Source organism: Artemia sp. Qi Xiang Cuo, chromosome 14 (genome assembly GCF_049724085.1).
Source record: "Artemia sp. Qi Xiang Cuo chromosome 14, ASM4972408v1, whole genome shotgun sequence".
In the NCBI taxonomy this organism is placed as follows: Eukaryota; Metazoa; Arthropoda; class Branchiopoda; order Anostraca; family Artemiidae; genus Artemia; species Artemia sp. Qi Xiang Cuo.
The window spans coordinates 10,834,118-10,854,590 of NC_142807.1; the positions used below are offsets into that span (position 1 = coordinate 10,834,118).

The window sequence follows — 20,473 nt, forward strand, 5'->3', positions numbered from 1 at the left end:
CCTTTCATCGAAGGAAATTCAAAATGAACTTTGAAAAATCAAGAAAATGTAACTGTGACAAGGTAAACCATAACCAAACACTACTGAAATATTCCAACTCTTGCATTTCAACGAAAGAAATTCAAAATGAACTTTGAAAAATCAAGAAAATGTAACTGTGACAAGGTAAACCACAACCAAACACTACTGAAATATTCCAACTCTTGCATTTCAACGAAAGAAATTCAAAATGAACTTTGAAAAATCAAGAAAATGTAACTGTGACAAGGTAAACCACAACCAAACACTACTGAAATATTCCAACTCTTGCATTTCAACGAAAGAAATTCAAAATGAACTTTGAAAAATCAAGAAAATGTAACTGTGACAAGGTAAACCACAACCAAACACTACTGAAATATTCCAACTCTTGCATTTCAACGAAAGAAATTCAAAATGAACTTTGAAAAATCAAGAAAATGTAACTGTGACAAGGTAAACCACAACCAAACACTACTGAAATATTCCAACTCTTGCATTTCAACGAAAGAAATTCAAAATGAACTTTGAAAAATCAAGAAAATGTAACTGTGACAAGGTAAACCACAACCAAACACTACTGAAATATTCCAACTCTTGCATTTCAACGAAAGAAATTCAAAATGAACTTTGAAAAATCAAGAAAATGTAACTGTGACAAGGTAAACCACAACCAAACACTACTGAAATATTCCAACTCTTGCATTTCAACGAAAGAAATTCAAAATGAACTTTGAAAAATCAAGAAAATGTAACTGTGACAAGGTAAACCACAACCAAACACTACTGAAATACTCCAACTCTTGCACTTCAACGAAAGAAAATCAAAATGAAAATTGAAAAATCAAGAAAATGTAACTGTGACAATGTAACCCACCATCATACACTATTGAAATATTCCAACTCTTGCATTTCAACGAAAGAAATTCAAAATGAACTTTGAAAAATCAAAAAAATGTAACTGTGACAAGGTAAACCAAAACCAAACACTACTGAAATATTCCAACTCTTGCATTTCAACGAAAGAAATTCAAAATGAACTTTGAAAAATCAAGAAAATGTAACTGTGACAAGGTAAACCACAACCAAACACTACTGAAATATTCCAACTCTTGCATTTCAACGAAAGAAATTCAAAATGAACTTTGAAAAATCAAGAACATGTGACTGTGACAATGTAAACCATAACCAAACACTACTGAAAGATTCCAACTCTTACTTTTCAACGAAATAAATTCAAAAAGAACTTTGAAAAATCAAGAAAATGTAACTGTGATAAGGTAAATCATCAACAAACACAATTGAAATATTCTAACTCTTGCATCTCAGGGAAAGGAATTCGGAAGGAACATTGAAAAATCATGAAAATGTAACTGTGATAAGGTAAGCCACAAACAAACACAGATAAAATATTACAACTCTTTAATCACTATGAAAGCAATTAAAAATTAAAGTTGAAAAATCAATAACTTGTAACTGTGAAAATGTAAAACATAGCCACACACGTCTGATATATTCCACCTCTGGAAGTGCAATTCCATAACTTCACCATGAGCTTTGAGAAATCAATAAAATGTAACTCTGACAAGGTACACCACAACCAAACACTACTGAAATATTCCAACTCTTGCATTTCAACTAATCAAATTCAAAATGGACTTTGAAAAATAAAGAAAATGTATCTGTGTCAAAGTAAATCACAACCAAACAATACTGAAATATTCCAAATCTTACCTTACAACGAAAGAAATTCAAAATGAACTTTGAAAAATCAAGAAAATATAACTGTGACAAGGTAACCCAAAACCAAACACCACTGAAATATTCCAACTCTTGCATTTAAACGAAAGAAATTCAAGATGAAATTTGAAAAAACAAGAAAATGTAAATGTGACAAGGTAAAACATAACCAAACACTACTGAAATATTCCAACTCTTGCTTTTCAACTAAAGAAATTCAAAATGAACTTTGAAAAATCAAGAAAATGTTACTGTGACAAGGTAAACCACAACCAAACACTACTGAAATATTCCAACTCTTGCATCTCAACGAAAGAAATTCAAAATGAACTTTGAAAAATCAAGAAAATGTAACTGTGACAAGGTAAACCACAACCGAACACTACTGAAATATTCCAACTCTTGCATTTCAACGAAAGAAATTCAAAATAAACTTTGAAAAATCAAGAAAATGTAACTGTGACAAGGTAAACCACAACCAAACACTACTGAAATATTCCAACTCTTGCATTTCAACGAAAGAAATTCAAAATGAACTTTGAAAAATCAAGAAAATGTAACTGTGACAAGGTAAACCACAACCAAACACTACTGAAATATTCCAACTCTTGCATTTCAACGAAAGAAATTCAAAATGAACTTTGAAAAATCAAGAAAATGTAACTGTGACAAGGTAAACCACAACCAAACACTACTGAAATATTCCAACTCTTGCATTTCAACGAAAGAAATTCAAAATGAACTTTGAAAAATCAAGAAAATGTAACTGTGACAAGGTAAACCACAACCAAACACTACTGAAATATTCCAACTCTTGCATTTCAACGAAAGAAATTCAAAATGAACTTTGAAAAATCAAGAAAATGTAACTGTGACAAGGTAAACCACAACCAAACACTACTGAAATATTCCAACTCTTGCATTTCAACGAAAGAAATTCAAAATGAACTTTGAAAAATCAAGAAAATGTAACTGTGACAAGGTAAACCACAACCAAACACTACTGAAATATTCCAACTCTTGCATTTCAACGAAAGAAATTCAAAATGAACTTTGAAAAATCAAGAAAATGTAACTGTGACAAGGTAAACCACAACCAAACACTACTGAAATATTCCAACTCTTGCATTTCAACGAAAGAAATTCAAAATGAACTTTGAAAAATCAAGAAAATGTAACTGTGACAAGGTAAACCACAACCAAACACTACTGAAATATTCCAACTCTTGCATTTCAACGAAAGAAATTCAAAATGAACTTTGAAAAATCAAGAAAATGTAACTGTGACAAGGTAAACCACAACCAAACACTACTGAAATATTCCAACTCTTGCATTTCAACGAAAGAAATTCAAAATGAACTTTGAAAAATCAAGAAAATGTAACTGTGACAAGGTAAACCACAACCAAACACTACTGAAATATTCCAACTCTTGCATTTCAACGAAAGAAATTCAAAATGAACTTTGAAAAATCAAGAAAATGTAACTGTGACAAGGTAAACCACAACCAAACACTACTGAAATATTCCAACTCTTGCATTTCAACGAAAGAAATTCAAAATGAACTTTGAAAAATCAAGAAAATGTAACTGTGACAAGGTAAACCACAACCAAACACTACTGAAATATTCCAACTCTTGCATTTCAACGAAAGAAATTCAAAATGAACTTTGAAAAATCAAGAAAATGTAACTGTGACAAGGTAAACCACAACCAAACACTACTGAAATATTCCAACTCTTGCATTTCAACGAAAGAAATTCAAAATGAACTTTGAAAAATCAAGAAAATGTAACTGTGACAAGGTAAACCACAACCAAACACTACTGAAATATTCCAACTCTTGCATTTCAACGAAAGAAATTCAAAATGAACTTTGAAAAATCAAGAAAATGTAACTGTGACAAGGTAAACCACAACCAAACACTACTGAAATATTCCAACTCTTGCATTTCAACGAAAGAAATTCAAAATGAACTTTGAAAAATCAAGAAAATGTAACTGTGACAAGGTAAACCACAACCAAACACTACTGAAATATTCCAACTCTTGCATTTCAACGAAAGAAATTCAAAATGAACTTTGAAAAATCAAGAAAATGTAACTGTGACAAGGTAAACCACAACCAAAGCACTACTGAAATATTCCAACTCTTGCATTTCAACGAAAGAAATTCAAAATGAACTTTGAAAAATCAAGAAAATGTAACTGTGACAAGGTAAACCACAACCAAACACTACTGAAATATTCCAACTCTTGCATTTCAACGAAAGAAATTCAAAATGAACTTTGAAAAATCAAGAAAATGTAACTGTGACTATTTAAACAAATGACACAAACACATTAAATATTAAAAATATATCAAAAATTAGAAAGAAAATCTAAATTAAAAATTACAAAAAACTATAATGTAACTGTTACAATTTAAAAAAAGAACAAAATATAATGAAATATTCCAACTCTTTCATTTCAACCAAAGAAATTCAAAATGAACTTTGAAAAATCATGAGAATGTAACTGTGACATGGTAAACCACAACAAAACACTATTGAAATATCCCAACTCTTGCATTTCAACGAAATAAATTAAAATGAACTTTGAAAAATCAAGAAAATGTAACTGTGACGATGTAAACTACAACCAAACAATACTGAAATAATGCAATTATTTCATGTCAAATTAATAAATAAAAAATTAAAATTTAAAAATCAATAAACTGTAACTGTGACAATTTAGACCACAACAAAACAATACTGAAAGAGTCCAACTCTTGCATTTCAACTAAATAATTTCAAATTGACTTTGTAATATAATAAAAAAGTAAGTTTTTAATGTTAAAACACGACAAAACACGACTGAAATAGTCCAGTTCTTGCAATTCAATGACAGAAATTCAAAATGAAAATTGAAAAATTAAGAAAATATAACTTTGACTAGGTAACACACAACCAACCACTTCAGAACTATAACAAAACGAGAAATAAATAAAAAGAAATTCATAATCTCCATATAAATATATATAAAAAGTAAATGAAACATGGTAAAAAACGACAAACCACTACAGAAATATTCAAACTCTTGCATTTCAACGAAAGAAATTCAAAATGAACTTTGAAAAATCAAGAGAATGTAACTGTGACATGGTAAACCACAACCAAACACTACTGAAATATTCCAACTCTTGCATTTCAACGAAAGAAATTCAAAATGAACTTTGAAAAATCAAGAAAATGTAACTGTGACAAGGTAAACCACGACAATACACTACTGAAATATTCCAACTCTTGCATTTCAACGAAATAAATTCAAAATTAACTTTGAAATATCAAGAAAATTTAACTGTGACAATGTAAACCACTTCAAAAAACTAATAAAATATTCCAACTCTTTCATTCCAACGAAATAAGTTAAAAATGAACTTTGAAATATCTAGAAAAGGTAACTATGACATGGTAAACCACAACAAAACATTAATGAAACATTCCAACTCTTGCATCTCAATGAAAGAAATTCAAAATGAACATTGAAAAATCAATAAAATGTAAATGTGACAAGGTAAACCACAACCAAACACTACTGAAATATTCCAACTCTTGCATTTCAACGAAAGAAATTCAAAATGAACTTTGAAAAATCAAGAAAATGTAACTGTGACAAGGTAAACCACAAGCAAACACTACTGAAATATTCCAACTCTTGCATTTCAACGAAAGAAATTCAAAATGAACTTTGAAAAATGGAGGGGGAGGGGCCGGGGGGAGGGGGTCGTTCTTTGTTTCAATGCACAAAAAAATATTAAAAAATGGGGGAGGGGGAGGAGGAGGGGAGGGGAGGAGGGGGAGGGGGCGGTGAGGAGGGGGAGGAAGAGGGAGGGGAGGGGCCCTTTGGGGCCAAGGGGGGAGGGGCCCTTCTGGGCCCGGGGGGTCCGTTGGGGGTCTGGGGGACCCTTGAGGGCCGGGTGGTCTTTTGGGAGCCCGGGGGACCTTTGAGGACCGGGGGCTTCCTTCGGGGTTGGGGTAGGGGGATCGGAACCCTTTGGGGTTGGGGTAGAGGACCTCACAACACTGTTCAAATGAAACTTGTGTATTATAACGACCACAGAGTTTCACCCTCAAATCCTCTTCCAAAATCTCTTAATAAATCATCTTTTAAAATGTCTCTAAGTTTTTCGCCGAAATAATACAATAACCTGTCTAAAGCAGTTTCGCCCAAATAATCCCTAAAAGTAATTCAGCGTGTTCCTTTTGTTTTTGGCATCTCTGCGCTAAGACATTTCAAATTAATAAGAAAGCTGATTCCCGAGCTAAAACAATTCATCGCTAAGATGTTTCTTGGAGAATTGTTTCCATGGCGTTCGGTTGTTAATATCCTTTGGAGTTCGACCAAAAGAGTTGTTTCCGAGGCAAAGACATTAATGACTTGGATCTATTCCTGGAGAATCGTTTCTAGGCGAAAATTTTTAAAGTCTGACAGATGATGTCATTGGTTGATTGATCTGTCAAGAAAGGGGAATTAATTTGTTGTTTCTAAGGGGAATTATTGATTCACGATAGGTGAATTGAGGTCGACAGCACAGGTGTTCCAAATTCCTGGACGGCATAACATTCGCCTCGAGCAACAACAACATCGACCTTGGAAATTTAGGTCATTGACCCCACTAACCACGTGTTCTTCCTAATGACTCTATGCCCATATTTGGTGTACTCGTCGGAGTTATAGGGTCACCTCTACTAATGAGCTTCCTTGTTGATATTCACGTTTCAATGTTAAATTCACGTTTCACGTTTCACGTTTCAATGTGGTAATGCTGACGAAAATATCGATACCGCTCTTCATTAAATTAAATAATCTTGAAACGAGTGCCGTACTAGCCGAGTGGTTGGCATGCTGTACTTTAAATCCTGTGTCCGTAAAGGGAGGGTTTGAGTCCTCCTGTTGCTGATTATTTGGTTTGTAACGGGCGTCAGCTCGTTGCCTGAAAGCGGTTTTGCCGAATCGGCTTTTCAAAAACCCGAGAAAATGAGTTTTAAAGTGTTGGTATTTGTATCTCAGAATCGGCTGTAGCTAGAGCGTTGATTTTCTGACCATGTAACCAACTTTCGTTCAGCAAATCAGTAACTTTCGGCAAAACGGACCATGCTGTATGTGATTCTGCAAAACTGCTTTAAAGAATGTGCGATTCGGCAAAGGGCGTCTTACAGCAATGTCAATTAGATCATTCGAAGGAGAACTTTTTTTTACACAAGACAGCGTTTGTAACTCAGTTTCGACAAAAATTGTTATTTTGGGTGAAACTGCTTTGAGGCGATGGGCTGTGTTACTAAGTAAGTTCAGCCAGAGTCGACCCAGCTCCAAATGGGTACCTGGAGAAATCTGTGGGGCAAATACGGGAAGTGTTGGATTATTTGCCCCCAACCGTGCTTTGCACTCCTGACCGAGGGCAGATAATTAGGAAATCGGTACCCAATGGTTCGCTACGAGGACAAGTTCTCAAGTTCTTGAAATGACCAATAAAAAAAAAAATCAGAAATCGTGATTTGCATGTATGGATAGACCTAAGACTGATTAAGGGGGGAAAATGCTTTTGTTTTGATGTCCCTTCTCTTCAATAATAGGAGGCTTCCTTTGGCTAGTTATTTCGGACCTATGATGCCATCTATAGTAATTCTTGGATTAATACACGTATCTTAAGCAGGTCTATACAAATATGTTTTATACCTTCTATTAATATTATTATTATTATTATTATTCATTTATTGCCCGTCAAAAAAAGGTACAAAAGGTACAGTAGACGGAGTAATCACTAAAGAAAACAAAAAAGAAAAAAAAAGAAGGACACAAACACACATTGAAAATTCAAACACCTGACAAAAGAAAACTCTTCATTACATTAATACGAGCAGTGACTATATGCATTACATTAATATAACAAAAAACTATTTTGAACAAATTTTGACCAGGATGATTAAACTACTTTGAAAACGGATAGAGATTTATTAATGCTAATATTAGGTCACTACTTATACAAATGAATAATTTTACGGTTTCTTATCCTAGGGGCAATGTAAAAGATATTTAGCAAATCTGAAGAAGTTGATCGTAGGTGCTTTTTATCTGTAACTGTAAAGAATCTCCAGAAAGGAGCAATGTAAAGCAGATGAGGAAGGGCTGTGGCGTTGTAAATGGATGCTAGAATATAACGGTTGAAACGTAGTTTGCTTTTTACGATTACAGCGTAAGAAATGCTAATTTTACGCTCAACGTGAGAAATCAGCAAATGACGTGTGTGGCCTATAGATGTGCCAATTGGGAGGCCCAGGTATGTAATATGGTCTGAGGGTTTAACAAGAGAACCGTCCATATTTAAAAGAGAAGTAGAGGGATTTCGCCAATTGAAAAGGATTACTTGGGATTTCTCAGGATTAAAAAACAGACCGATTTTTGAATATTCATCTTTGAAGATTTTGAAATTCTGCTCAATGCGCTGGATCGTACGGCTGAGATTCAGGATGTCATCAGCATAACAAATAAGAGACATATTGATTCTCCCAAGAATGCATGAAGGAAGACACTTTGCCTGCGCTTCCAGGACACTATTATTGAACAGGGTTGGGGAAGTAACAGGGTTGGGGAAGTAACCCAGGGTAAGGGAAAATATGCTTTTCCCTTGCATTCCTGGACATAGAGCCTAAGATGGATATAAGATGTTGAATGTGCTGTTATGTCTACTGTTTTCTGTTGACTAAATATGAATAAATATCTACCAATATCTGCATCATCTATCAACACCGTCGTTTTTGCTGTCCGCTCGGGATAGGGAAGAGGAATAATAAAACACGTTTTAAGGGGTTCCACCGCCGTCTGCCCGTAAAATCTAATTTTGCTGTCTTTCGTTCAATATTTTATACAAGTTTTTGATAATTTGACTCTTTTTTTAATCAGGCTTCCGAAACGCGAGTCGTAAAAAAAAAAAAAAATCATAAGTACACGCCGAAAAAAACGAGCATTTTTGTAATAAAAACAAGAAACCAGGTTCTACTGAAACATGGGGTAACTGAAATTAAACTATAAAGATTGTACAGTCAACATATGACTTTTGCATTTCTGTATCGGCTTTTGACGAATAAGGTAACGCACTTGTTACCAGTATACTTTATCTTCACTGTCAGTATCTTATCGGTGTGCTTCCTACTATTGAGACGTTAAAAACCTCATTAAATTTCTTGGCTAAATGTACATACATATATACATACACACATGCATCTAAAAGTCATTGGCCATTTGAACGAAAATAAACACGAAAGAAAAAAACAAACAATAATGCTCAACAAAATTAAGTCACTGCCTTCCGCACTTCTACGCCGTTCTCTATGCTACATGCTAACGCACCAATTAGATCTCTCTACTTAGACCTATAAATACATGGTAGCAGCACTACAACCCCCCGAATTTTTTTTCCCTTAAATTCACCAATTCTTGGCATCTCCTCAAAAACGGTCAAGACCCTCCGAATCCCCCCCGCCCCTGAAGAGGGGGCCAGCACACATACCTCCCGAGCCATCCCCATCATAAAACTCATAGTATCTCTTACGCAGTGGTATAAAAATTGCCCATGCCAGCAGGCAACACTAAAGGACCTTTCACAGTAGGCTCAGTTTCAATTAAAACTCCTCTCCGCGCACTTTTTTAATCTGACCGTAAATATGCAGGCTGCTATATTTCACAGACGAGTTAGCCAAGCCTGAATGTCCTGTGCCACGATCTAATTCCAGAGGGTCCAATATGACCCTCATTTCCTGCTCACGAGAGACCAGCATTATTCAGCAGGGCTTTTTAGAAAGCTGCCTTTGTAGAAAACGAGGGCTCATTCCCGTTGACCTCATTCCTCGAGGACTCAGTCCTCTAGAAAGCAGACTCATTCGAACTGATATTTACTGTTCTAATGCCCTTTCTAAATGTCAAGAGGGATCAAGCCAAAGCAAAGTACTAATTTATGGCATTTGTTCCGCGAAAGAATAGTTCTAGCCCGAATATAGCCTAAACGTTTTCGAGAGAATTTGAGATAGCCAATATGTGTAGAACTCTTGAGTTCCTGTTTAAATGTTCATCCAGTCTTAGAGGCTAAAATAGCCGATTGTGGCGTATTTATCCCTAAGCCTATTAATCCAAGATCATAGAAATTTTATTCAATAATAAGTAGCCTTATACACACAGCATAAATATTAAACAGTAGCAAAAATTTGTTTCAGAAACGGGCCACGTCACAGCGTGCGCTTTGGTAAGTTATCAAAGCGGCAAAGCAATAGATTCCGTTGCTACTTGGCATTGCTAGTATTCAATTAGATTATAGCGAAGGCGGAGTCATGAACAAAGGTATGCGACTGATGTGTCCCAAAAGTCTTTAATGGAGAGTATAGGAATTTTCGCTACTGTTTAATATTTATGCTGCGCTTATACATTATTGTATGGTAGTAGACGAGCTATTAGGAAGACGTTAGTCTACTTTTATCGGGGAGGGGTACTAAGGTCTCAAAAAGTGCATTGTTAAACTCTGATTTTCAAATTTTCTAGGGAGATTTCTCAGATTTTGCCTTTAGTAGGCGAGATTTGAATTTTAACCTACCTTTTTTTGTTGTTGGGCAAAGTGTTTGTGGTAAGGACGATAACCCTTTTTTCACTGTTGAAACGTTCGAACAAAAAAAATTCATTTGAGAGAAAAAAAGGGTTCTATTAAAAAAAAATAAAACACATAACAACACAACCCGAAGTTTATTAAACTTGTATGGGCAGACATCACCCTTTACAAACCCTACATACACAATTACTACCGGCCATCCTTAGCCTCCCCCCCCCCCGAAAAAAAGGGAAAAAAATAATGATAATAAAATAAATAAAAATAAACGAAATAAATTAATTTCTAAAAATTTCACGACCTAATTGGATACCGAAGACCCAAAACTAAAAATAATTCTTCTATTCTACTTCCTCGTCGCCCTCCCAAAAAAAAGTGTCACAATCACTTGAGAGAAAATTCGCCCAGCAAGGATTAAAACTCATATGTAGACAAACACTGTCCTTTTAATTTACTGCGAAATTCATTTAGCTCATCAATTAATGGATATCGAAGTATTAAAAATCTAGCTTAACAGTAAAGAGTAGGTATTTGATGGAGGGGAAAGCCTCGCTCGTGTTTATGGAGAAGCCTATATTATTATTTTGAATAATACACAAAAATGAGCTCTTTATAGAAGTACAGAAAGATCTAGCAAAGGTTTCCTCATTTGGTTTTCTTTGGAGAAATTAGAAATTTCAAGGGTATTACATCAACGTCTGCAAAATTGGAAAAATGTGTGAATTTAAACGTGGATGAAAAAATCCTGTAAAAACTGTTGTATTTCACCTATAGCAGGGCATAAGTACCTTCTTGCTGCTGCTCAATCTTAATGAAATAAATAAAATAAATAAAAAAGTAGCTAATACAAAATTAAATATGATTTTTAATTAAAATGAGTTTTTAATTAATAATAAAAATAAGGAATAATTATTAATTAATTAATACTTTATATTAATAAAAAATTAGTGATTTGAATTGATAAAAAATAAGTTAATTAATTAATAAAAAGAGGTAAGTTACTTAATAGTAATAAATCACGAGCTATGTATAACTGTTTTTGAATTTCCAGAAAAATGTGAGCCAGATATGACAGAATCAAGTAAAGGTTCCTTCACTTGGTTGTCTGTGCAATTTGGACATATTTCAAAAGTGCAGTGCCCAAATGAGCTGACCAATTCAAAGAATTTCGGAAACGCCGATTTTACTACAGATGGGTTTCCATTAGGACTTCAGTCTTACGCTCTGGAAAAAGAAGAACATCAAACTACAGGTAAGTATCAAAATGTGTCACGTTCTTTATTAATTCACAATTCTAAGCAACTTGAAAATATCATGAACAGATTGTGATCACACATAACCAAAGACCATAGAATAGGATGCTAAAGACACCGAATTAAATACTTCGGTGTCTTTAGTAGTTTGGTGTCTTCGGTATTTACCTAACTTCAAGTAAAGTTTGATCAGTTCCAGGAACATTTTCCAGGTTAATTCGGTGAATTCGGTTGGAGCAGCAACCGAAACTCTAAAAAAACAAAATCTGGGGGAAAATATGAATAAGAAAAAGTTTATATTTTATGACAATCCCAAATAGATAAAATCTATTTAGGCTAATATTACTCGCTAAAATTTAATTGCCTGGTAAACATCCAGGCACGTAAGTTGGGAGAGGAGAAGCCCCTGAAACCTTTTTTCCCAAATTTCATGGCACTTCTTACTCGAATTATAAATATGTTTTAATTTTTATTGGCCTCCCTGGAAAATATGTCTGGAAATATCTTTTTAAAAGTGACCTGGTGCTGATTAAACATCCACTGTCAAGCTCTTATTGTCTGAAAACAGGGTTGCCGCCCCTAGTGATTTATCACTATTTCTAGTGATTTTCATATTGCCTAAACAAATCACTAAATTAGCACATAAATTGTTAGATTACTAAAGAAAATCATTAAATCAACCAGAAAATCACTAAAAACTAGTGATTTTTTTCATCGGGTGGCACCACTCCCGAGAACTAACAGAATTTTCTAATCCTTGACTACGAAAATACAATTGTCTTATTTTTGTCAGAGATACGTGTTTTTTTCCTTTTGTTATTTTATGTTTGTACTTTTTACATTTTTTTTTAATTTATTGGATTTCTCTTTTTTCTTTATACTGTATGTGTCTGAAGAAAAAAAAAATGAAGTCAAGAAACGTAGACACATTTAAAATAGGTTCCTAAGTTAACTCAGTTAAGTTGCTGTGTTAAAGGTTGACGTTTTCGATTTAACCCCCTCCTAAAAAACATCTAATTCACAAACATCTAATCCTCCTAAAAAATTCTAAAAAACATTTCTTATAAAGAAGAAATGATAAAAATGTTTTTTTTAAGACCAAACGCAAATACTGAAAAACAAAATGAATGTTTCGAAAGGACAACAGCCTCTCTTCTTCAGCGTGAACAAAAAAACAAATTTAAGGAAAATGCCAATAAAAAAACAAGGAAAAAACGAAAAACAAACGCGGACAGTCAATGTGAAAAAAACAAACCAATAAAAAATATAAAGAAAATAAACTAGAAGATGAATAAAATTCAATAAAAGCCAAAATTAGAAGAATCAAAACCAAATACCAAACAATCAAAAAAAAATTCGTTTTGTTTTTCCAATATTTCGTTTGGCCTTAAATAACCAATTTTTGATCGTTTCTAGTTTATATTATGGCAGGCCAATGTGGTTTAAGAAAGTATCTTAATCCGTCCATGCTTCGTTGTTTTTCAGTGGCACAAGAAAAAGTGGCCAAGAAAACATTTTGATATGACGTGGTTCTGCATTAGTGAAATTTCTGCTTATAATTTGGCAAGCGCTAAATATTATATAAAAAGTGAGAAAAATAATTCTTCTTTTTAAAATTCAACATCATTTCCAAACTCTCTTCTTTTTCAGTGACAAAATGAGCAGCCATAGCCCATACCGGTCTAGAAAAGAGCGAGGGTGCTCTTTAGGGCAATCTTTTTTATTTTTTTTTTTTTTTTCTCCTCTCTTTTTGTGAATGTCGTTAGTTGTGTTGGGTTGTTTGCGTGGATGATTCTCGAGTTCCCACTTTTTTGTTGTAGGGGTGGGAGAGGGAGGCGAAAGAACATATTTATTTGTTTTTGGTTTGGGTTATATTAGGGTCCGAGGAAATAAAAGATAATAAAAGAAAATATTACATTTTTTTCTTCTTTTTTTTAAGTGTTTTTCTTTTTTTTCGGGTTTTTGTCCGGCATGCAGTAATGCATTGGATTGTGTTTTTTAAATGAGAAGTTTGTTTATTTATTTATTTTAACCCGTTTGTAAATAAAATAAAAAAAGAAAAAAAAATCTAGGGTGCAATCTAGAAAAGAGCAAGCCAAATCCCATAGTTTAAGAAAGTTTCAAATCGCGCTTAAAAAAAACTGTCTAGAGATAAAAGTTCTTCTTTTATAGGCGATTTAGGAGTAATAACTAATATGATTTTATCGTAATAGTTAATGTTTATTAAAACAAATTTTTGGGAATTTTGGAGAAGAGTATGACACACTTCAAAAATGGCTGTGGTTTGAAATAAAAGTGTACCATAAGAATTATCATGGTCGAAAACCCTGAATCAGAAAATTTCAGCCTCTCTTCTTGAAAAACAAGAAAATCACTTTTTTACATAGATAGCAGTGATGTGTTTCTCTTTTTTTATTTATGTTTTAATATGTAATTATACAATTTAAAATTACAATTTTGTATTAAAAATATAATTTTAATAATTTTATATAAATTTTACTGTAACTAAAATTTACATAACTGTAACTAGTTGCCCTCTGATCACTTTTGACTCTTAAAAAGAGACAGAACTTTTATTTTCTAATCAAATAAAACCCTCGAAAGTTTAGGCTATACAACCAACCCTTAAATAAAAACCTTATATGCCCGGGGCGCAACTTTCAACATGTACCCCTGGGCTCTGGGGGGTTTTGTAAGCCCTGGAGTTTTGTTACCTAATCTTGTTACTTTGTTACTATTTTGAACAAAATGGCTATCTTAAAATTTTGATTGGATGCATTAGGAGGGCATGGGGGAATAGTTGTCTTCTAATCACTTTTCACTCTTAAAAATGGCACTAGAAATGTCAATTTCCAATCTCATGAGCTCCCTACCAAAATTATGGTTTTAGAAGCTGCTCCTAGAGAAGGGAAAAAAGAAAACTTGGAAAAATCGCTGTATTTCGTGTGACTGACTGTTTTTAAGAAGCAAAGGCTTTAGATTATGGATCAGCTCATCCTTTATCCTTTAATCCTTTAATCTAACCCTTTAATTTAATTCTTTAATTAGCTTTGTCGAACCATAAAATTTAAAGACAAGAATAATACTTGCTATACCTTTTATAATTTGCATTTATCATCTTAGACGTGTTTCACACCAGTGACATACGCAGTGATAGGTACTTCATTTATAGGACTTTATTTTTTAAATTATAAAATAAGTTGTTTTTATTATCTCCCCCCACCGCACCACCTGCAAAAATAAACCCCATGGTACATGCCTGTTACACATATTTATATTTTTAGGTTCTAGCGTGATCAAAGGCAAGGAACGAAAAAGCTTCATAGGAAAAAGCCCAAGTAGTCTTCTTAACCACCAAGCTACGTTTTCATGGGGGGATCTACAGGAAACACCAACAGAGGCATTCTTGACTTCAAAAGATGGCGTTGTAGTACACAGAAATCGCAGAAATGCCCGTGAAATACCATCAGAAGCAAGAAATCATGCTAGTCAAAAGGGTAAGATCTAAAATTTTATTAATTCTCGGTTATAGTTCACATGAGCCATCTTAAGGCTGCTTTAATTCACAAGACAATAAGTTACCAAGCCCTTTAAAAGCGACTCATAGAAATGAAAAACACGAGTTACTTTTAAAGTTGGTAAATTATGGTTTTCGAAATTGTTAGATCCTTAACATTAAAAAAATCTTTCCCAACACAGGATCTCTGCTCTATGTTACAATATAGACAGTTATACCTTTATAGTGATCTGACACAAAATACATCTAGGCCTGAAAGGGGAATGAGGCTTTCGGGTCTATATCTGCCCCGATCTTGGCATAGAAGTTTCAAAGTGAAAATGCCATATTTTCACCGTGGATGTCATGTTTTTATTCCCGCCACTGCGTGTTATGTTCCGTCAGGTTGTACCAAGTTTTTTTCTGTGGGCTTGAACAGAGACTTGTGTTTACAAAATATTTAAAACTGTCTAAAATTGACTAAGATGTCAAAACTGTCATTTGATCAAATACTTAAGTTTCTTTTGTATTATTGTATATACAAATATTATATTATTTTTTTATGTAAATTTTATATGATTTTATTTATATTATTCAGGAATGACAAAATGAGTAAATTTCATGACTTATAATGTAAACATAACTTACTAATGGTGACTATAAATAAAATGAGGTTTATATATAAAAAACCAGCATAAAAGTAGAATCATCGGATTTAAATTAGGTTCACAGCATCAATATTATGCAGTATGGAAGATTCAATACTCTCCATTAAAGATTTTTGGGACACACCAGTCACATAACTTTCGTCACGCCCCTGTCTTCGTGCGTGCTTAATAACAAATTTTTAGCACATTACGATGGGAATGTAGAAGACCAGTTGAAGCTTCTGTTATTAGACTAATGTGAACTATAGATATTTTCCTGAAAGTTTAATTTATATACCTTATAGGAAATTTCGAAAATTTTGTCAGTGACCAAGTTTTGATAAAAAATCTAGATATATGATCAAGTCACGGGTGTTGTCATCTTTGCAAAAAAAGAACACTAGAATTTTTAAATTTTTTTCGAATAGATCCTGTCTCGATATTCTAAAACCGCTATTTGAATGAGGTTACCCCTGAGGAGGGAAAAAAAAGAAACGAACAGATAAAAATCAATAGTTACAAAATTTATCGTTAGAATACTACTTTAAACAGCACAAGCCTTACCGCTAGTGCTACAAAAGTTTACAGAATTTGTTAGTTTACATAATTTCTGACAACACAAAAAGTAACATAGACATAACACAAAAGTAACATAACACACATACAACATAGTACATACTTACTTTAAACTACTACTACTACTAACAATTCTTCGCAGCACCAAGCCGCCTGAGGCCAACACAGCTACGCACGCTCCTCCTCCACCCCAATCTATTCAAAGCCTCCCTTTTTACACCCGCCCACGAAGTTCCCATTTCCTTTAAATCTTTCTTTATGACGTCCTCCCACCCCAGAAGGGGACGACCTGCTTTCCGTTTAGCCCTAGATGGTTGGCCGAAAAGAACAATCTTCGGCAATCTGTCATCCTTCATCCGCACAACATGCCCTAACCACCTCAACCTTTCTTTCATTATAGACCTAGAAAGCGGTATTGAACCACATTTTTCGTATAGCCTATTGTTTGAAATACGGTCAGTCAGCCGGGTACCCAGAACTATCCTTAAGCAATTTCTCTGGAAAACATCTAGCAAATCTTCATCCGCTTTTCGGAGTGTCCATGCTTCAGAGCCATATTTGACCACTGTCATCAATGTAGCTTCTAATATTCTAATCTTGGTTTGCAGACTTATCTTCCTATTCTTCCAGACTTTTTTTAACTGTGAAAAAACACCCTGAGTCTTGGCTATTCTATTTTTAACATCTTCACTGCTCCCACCATCTTTACTAATAATACTACCAAGGTAAGTGAAGCTGCCTACCTGATCAATCTTTTCATTACCCAACGTCACCTTTTCATCTTCACATATTCCTAGCCTTGGTGACTTAGTCTTCCTAACATTAATTTTCAAACCAATACTAGCACCCTGAACTCGCAAAACCTCTAAAACTTCATTCATTTTGCCCACACTTTCATCTAGGATGCTTAAATCATCAGCATAATCCAAGTCCAGGAGACTTTTTCCTCCCCATTTGGTTCCATGGTCTCCCATTGCCTTTCCTGTGCTCCTTAAGAAAAAGTCCATCAAAATAATCCATATAAAGGGGGATAGAACACAGCCCTGCTTAACTCCTGATTTGATACAAAACCAGCTGCTAACCTCATTTCCTACCTTAACCTCAGCATTGTTATTCTCGTACATAGCAATAATCACTTTAATGTATTTGTCTGGTATACCCACAGTAGACAGAATATAGCAGTATGATCATTCTCTATCTCTCCCATTATAAAAACCCAGACAGGGGTGCGAGTGGAAAGAAACAGGCTAAACAAGCTAAGACAGAAAGAAGTGGGAGGAGCTTTTTGTTCACGATGACCAGAAATGATCTGCGATAAGCTTACTGGTATATTCAGAAACAGGCTAAACAAGCTAAGGCAGAAAGAAGTGGGAGGAGCTTTTTGTTCACGATGACCAGAAATGATCTGCGATAAGCTTACTGTCTATAAACTGTGGGTATACCATACAAGGATAAAACCTTTACTAAAGCTCCTCTATCAACAGAATCGAACGCTTGCTCATAATCTATAAAACTGAGGACCAAAGGTGTTTGAAAACTTAGGCACTTCTCAATTATTAACCTAAGAGTGAAAATTTGGTCAACACATCCTCTACCTTTTCTAAAACCGCACTGCTCTTCTCTTAAAACTTTGTCTACGGCATCTCTCAGTCTAAAAAGTATTATATTACTAAGTAATTTACTACCTACAGAGACCAGACTAATGCCTCGATAATTACCACACTCACTTTTATCACCTTGCTTATAAAGTGGCTTAATTAAGGTTTTCCTAAAATCGTTAGGTATTTCCCCTTTTTCAAAAATCATATTCATAGTCTTCAATGACTTATTTATAACCTCAGAGCCACCAAATTTAAGAAACTCATTTAATAACCTATCAGCACCTGGAGCCTTATTATTCTTTAATCCTTTTAGTACTGTTGCTAATTCCTCCTCACAAGACAAATCTTCCTTCACATCCAAGGGATCACAAACTTTTTCATTTTCCTCTATATTTTTTCCTTCAACTCTATCTTGGTTAAGCAAGTTCTCAAAATGATCGGCCCATCTAGCTTTAGCTTTTTCCTTGTCGCTAATTGCCACCCCATTCCTCTCTTTAACTGGGACAAGTCCGGAGTGACAGCTACCTCTCAATTTGTTAACGTGCCAGTACAATATTTTACTATTATGCCGTCTAGCTGCATCTTCTGAATCCTGGGCAATTTTATCCATGGCCTCCACTTCACACCTCCTTAGTTCATATTTCAATGCTTTCTCCACTTTCTTTACATTTCTTTTGTTTTCATGCGATCTATCACTCAGATAATTCTTGTACAAGTCCTTTCTCCTTTCTATTAAACATAAAGCTTTTTCACTAATATTCTTAGCTGCAGTTCTAGCTTTCTTCCCTAATACACCTTCAGCAACTTCGCAAATTATTTTTCTAAAATTATTCCAACCATCTTCAACATTGTCAAATTTTAAACTCTCAAGTTTAGTATTCAACTGTTCCTGGAGAGTTTCTCTCAAATTCTCATCATGGAGTCTACTAACATCATAACTTCCCGGGAGGTAATTACCCTTCCGATATTTCAGCTTTAAATTAACCCTTGACACTACTAGATGGGGATCTTTAATTTTAACATCAATAACGACACTCCTGTATACCCTAGTATCTTTCATTGATCCTGCCCGTCTTCGGTTTACTATAACATAATCAATAGGGTTTGCTGTCTTAACGTCACGTGAATACCATGTTAACTTATGAGCCATTTTATGACTAAACACTGTACTGGTTATAACTAGATTAGTATGCCTACAAAATTGCAAAAGTCTGTATCCATTACTGTTTTCTTTTCCTACACCAAATTTACCTAAGCTGGGATACCATCTATCCTTATTTCTACCAACCTGGGCGTTAAAATCTCCCAGTAATAACATCATATCTCTACCTGGGACCTTGTCTATTTGCTCCTGTAACTGTAAGTAAAATTCATCTCAGTCACTAGTATCTCCATCAGTCGGTTCTACAGGGGCATATACTACCATAACTGATACCCAACTTTTTAGTCATAAAATGAACAATTAGTATTCTATTATTAATACCTTACCAGCCAAAACAAGACTGAGCAGCTTCCTTATTCATCATGAGCCCTACTCCCTATCTATGGACACCCATCATTCCTGCCTGAGTAAACAAATTCTATATTTCCTAATTTCATGTTTCCTACCCCTGTGATACGAGTTTCTAAAACTCCTAATAGATCCAGTTCTAAGTGTCTAATTTTCTCAGTAAAAACGTTGTAACAATAATCATTTTTTAATGTCCTAACATTCCAAGTTTCAATTTTCATTTTCTTTAAATCATTGAAGTTTTTTTTGCCTCAGGAAAAGCAATGATCCTGGATACCAGTGCAGGACGGGGATCACATATCTTCACAAGTCTACACCGAAGTGCCTAAGCCGGCTTAGAACCGGGCAGCAAGAAGTCCCTGGGACCTCCATGAATGGAGGCTTTGTGCAATCCTGGGCCCATCTTGGTCACAACATGGTTTTCAGCACTTGGCGATGCTCTACTATCAACAAGATTCGAAATCCTGCACAGACAATCTTAAGCCTATTACCTCCGACTCATTATATATTCATGCCTACAAATATTATGCTACTACGGGGATTCAGCCCGTAGTAGATAAATTAGCTAGGAAGAGGTTTTTCAGCCCGAAGACACCCATCAAACAGACCAAGCCCAGAAAAATTATCCATTGGTCAGAATCCCGTGCAACTGCTGTGTCGTTTACTAGGCTATAATGTCCTCGAGAGGCACCACTCCTCAAGTGGGAATACAGATTACCGCAAGACCCTCAGTCTTGCAGGTACCTTGAAAGGGTCCAGGCAGCCCTTTGCAGAGGTCGTTGTCCATAAATCTGGATCTTACGCCCTGCCACAGTTGTCCTCCTATAGAGGATCCTTCCTTGATGGTGTTCTGCATCACCATGCAATTTAACCCATTGCTGGGAGAAGGTTTGCAACTCATGGAACTTGTGGACAAACCAGTGGGCCCTTTTGAGTGTACATTTGAGGGGCTTCTTCCTCCTCCGCCCGTATTTATGACCCCGGGCAAGGGTGCCCCAG

At 34.8% G+C, this 20,473-nt stretch overlaps 1 protein-coding gene across 2 annotated transcripts in view; it reads left to right on the forward strand.

The window, feature by feature from the left end:
* The first annotated feature begins 11,447 nt into the window (after nucleotides 1–11,447).
* LOC148944120 (adhesion G protein-coupled receptor L2-like) overlaps nucleotides 11,448–20,473 on the forward strand; it is a 59,481-nt gene continuing 50,455 nt past the window's right edge. For both annotated transcript variants that reach the window (XM_089100147.1, XM_089100148.1), the window contains exons 1-2: nucleotides 11,448–11,643; nucleotides 14,929–15,141. In XM_089100147.1, the coding sequence (XP_088956273.1) occupies nucleotides 11,460–11,643; nucleotides 14,929–15,141 (397 nt within the window). In that variant the 5' untranslated portion in view covers nucleotides 11,448–11,459. The remainder of the gene's footprint in view (nucleotides 11,644–14,928; nucleotides 15,142–20,473) is intronic.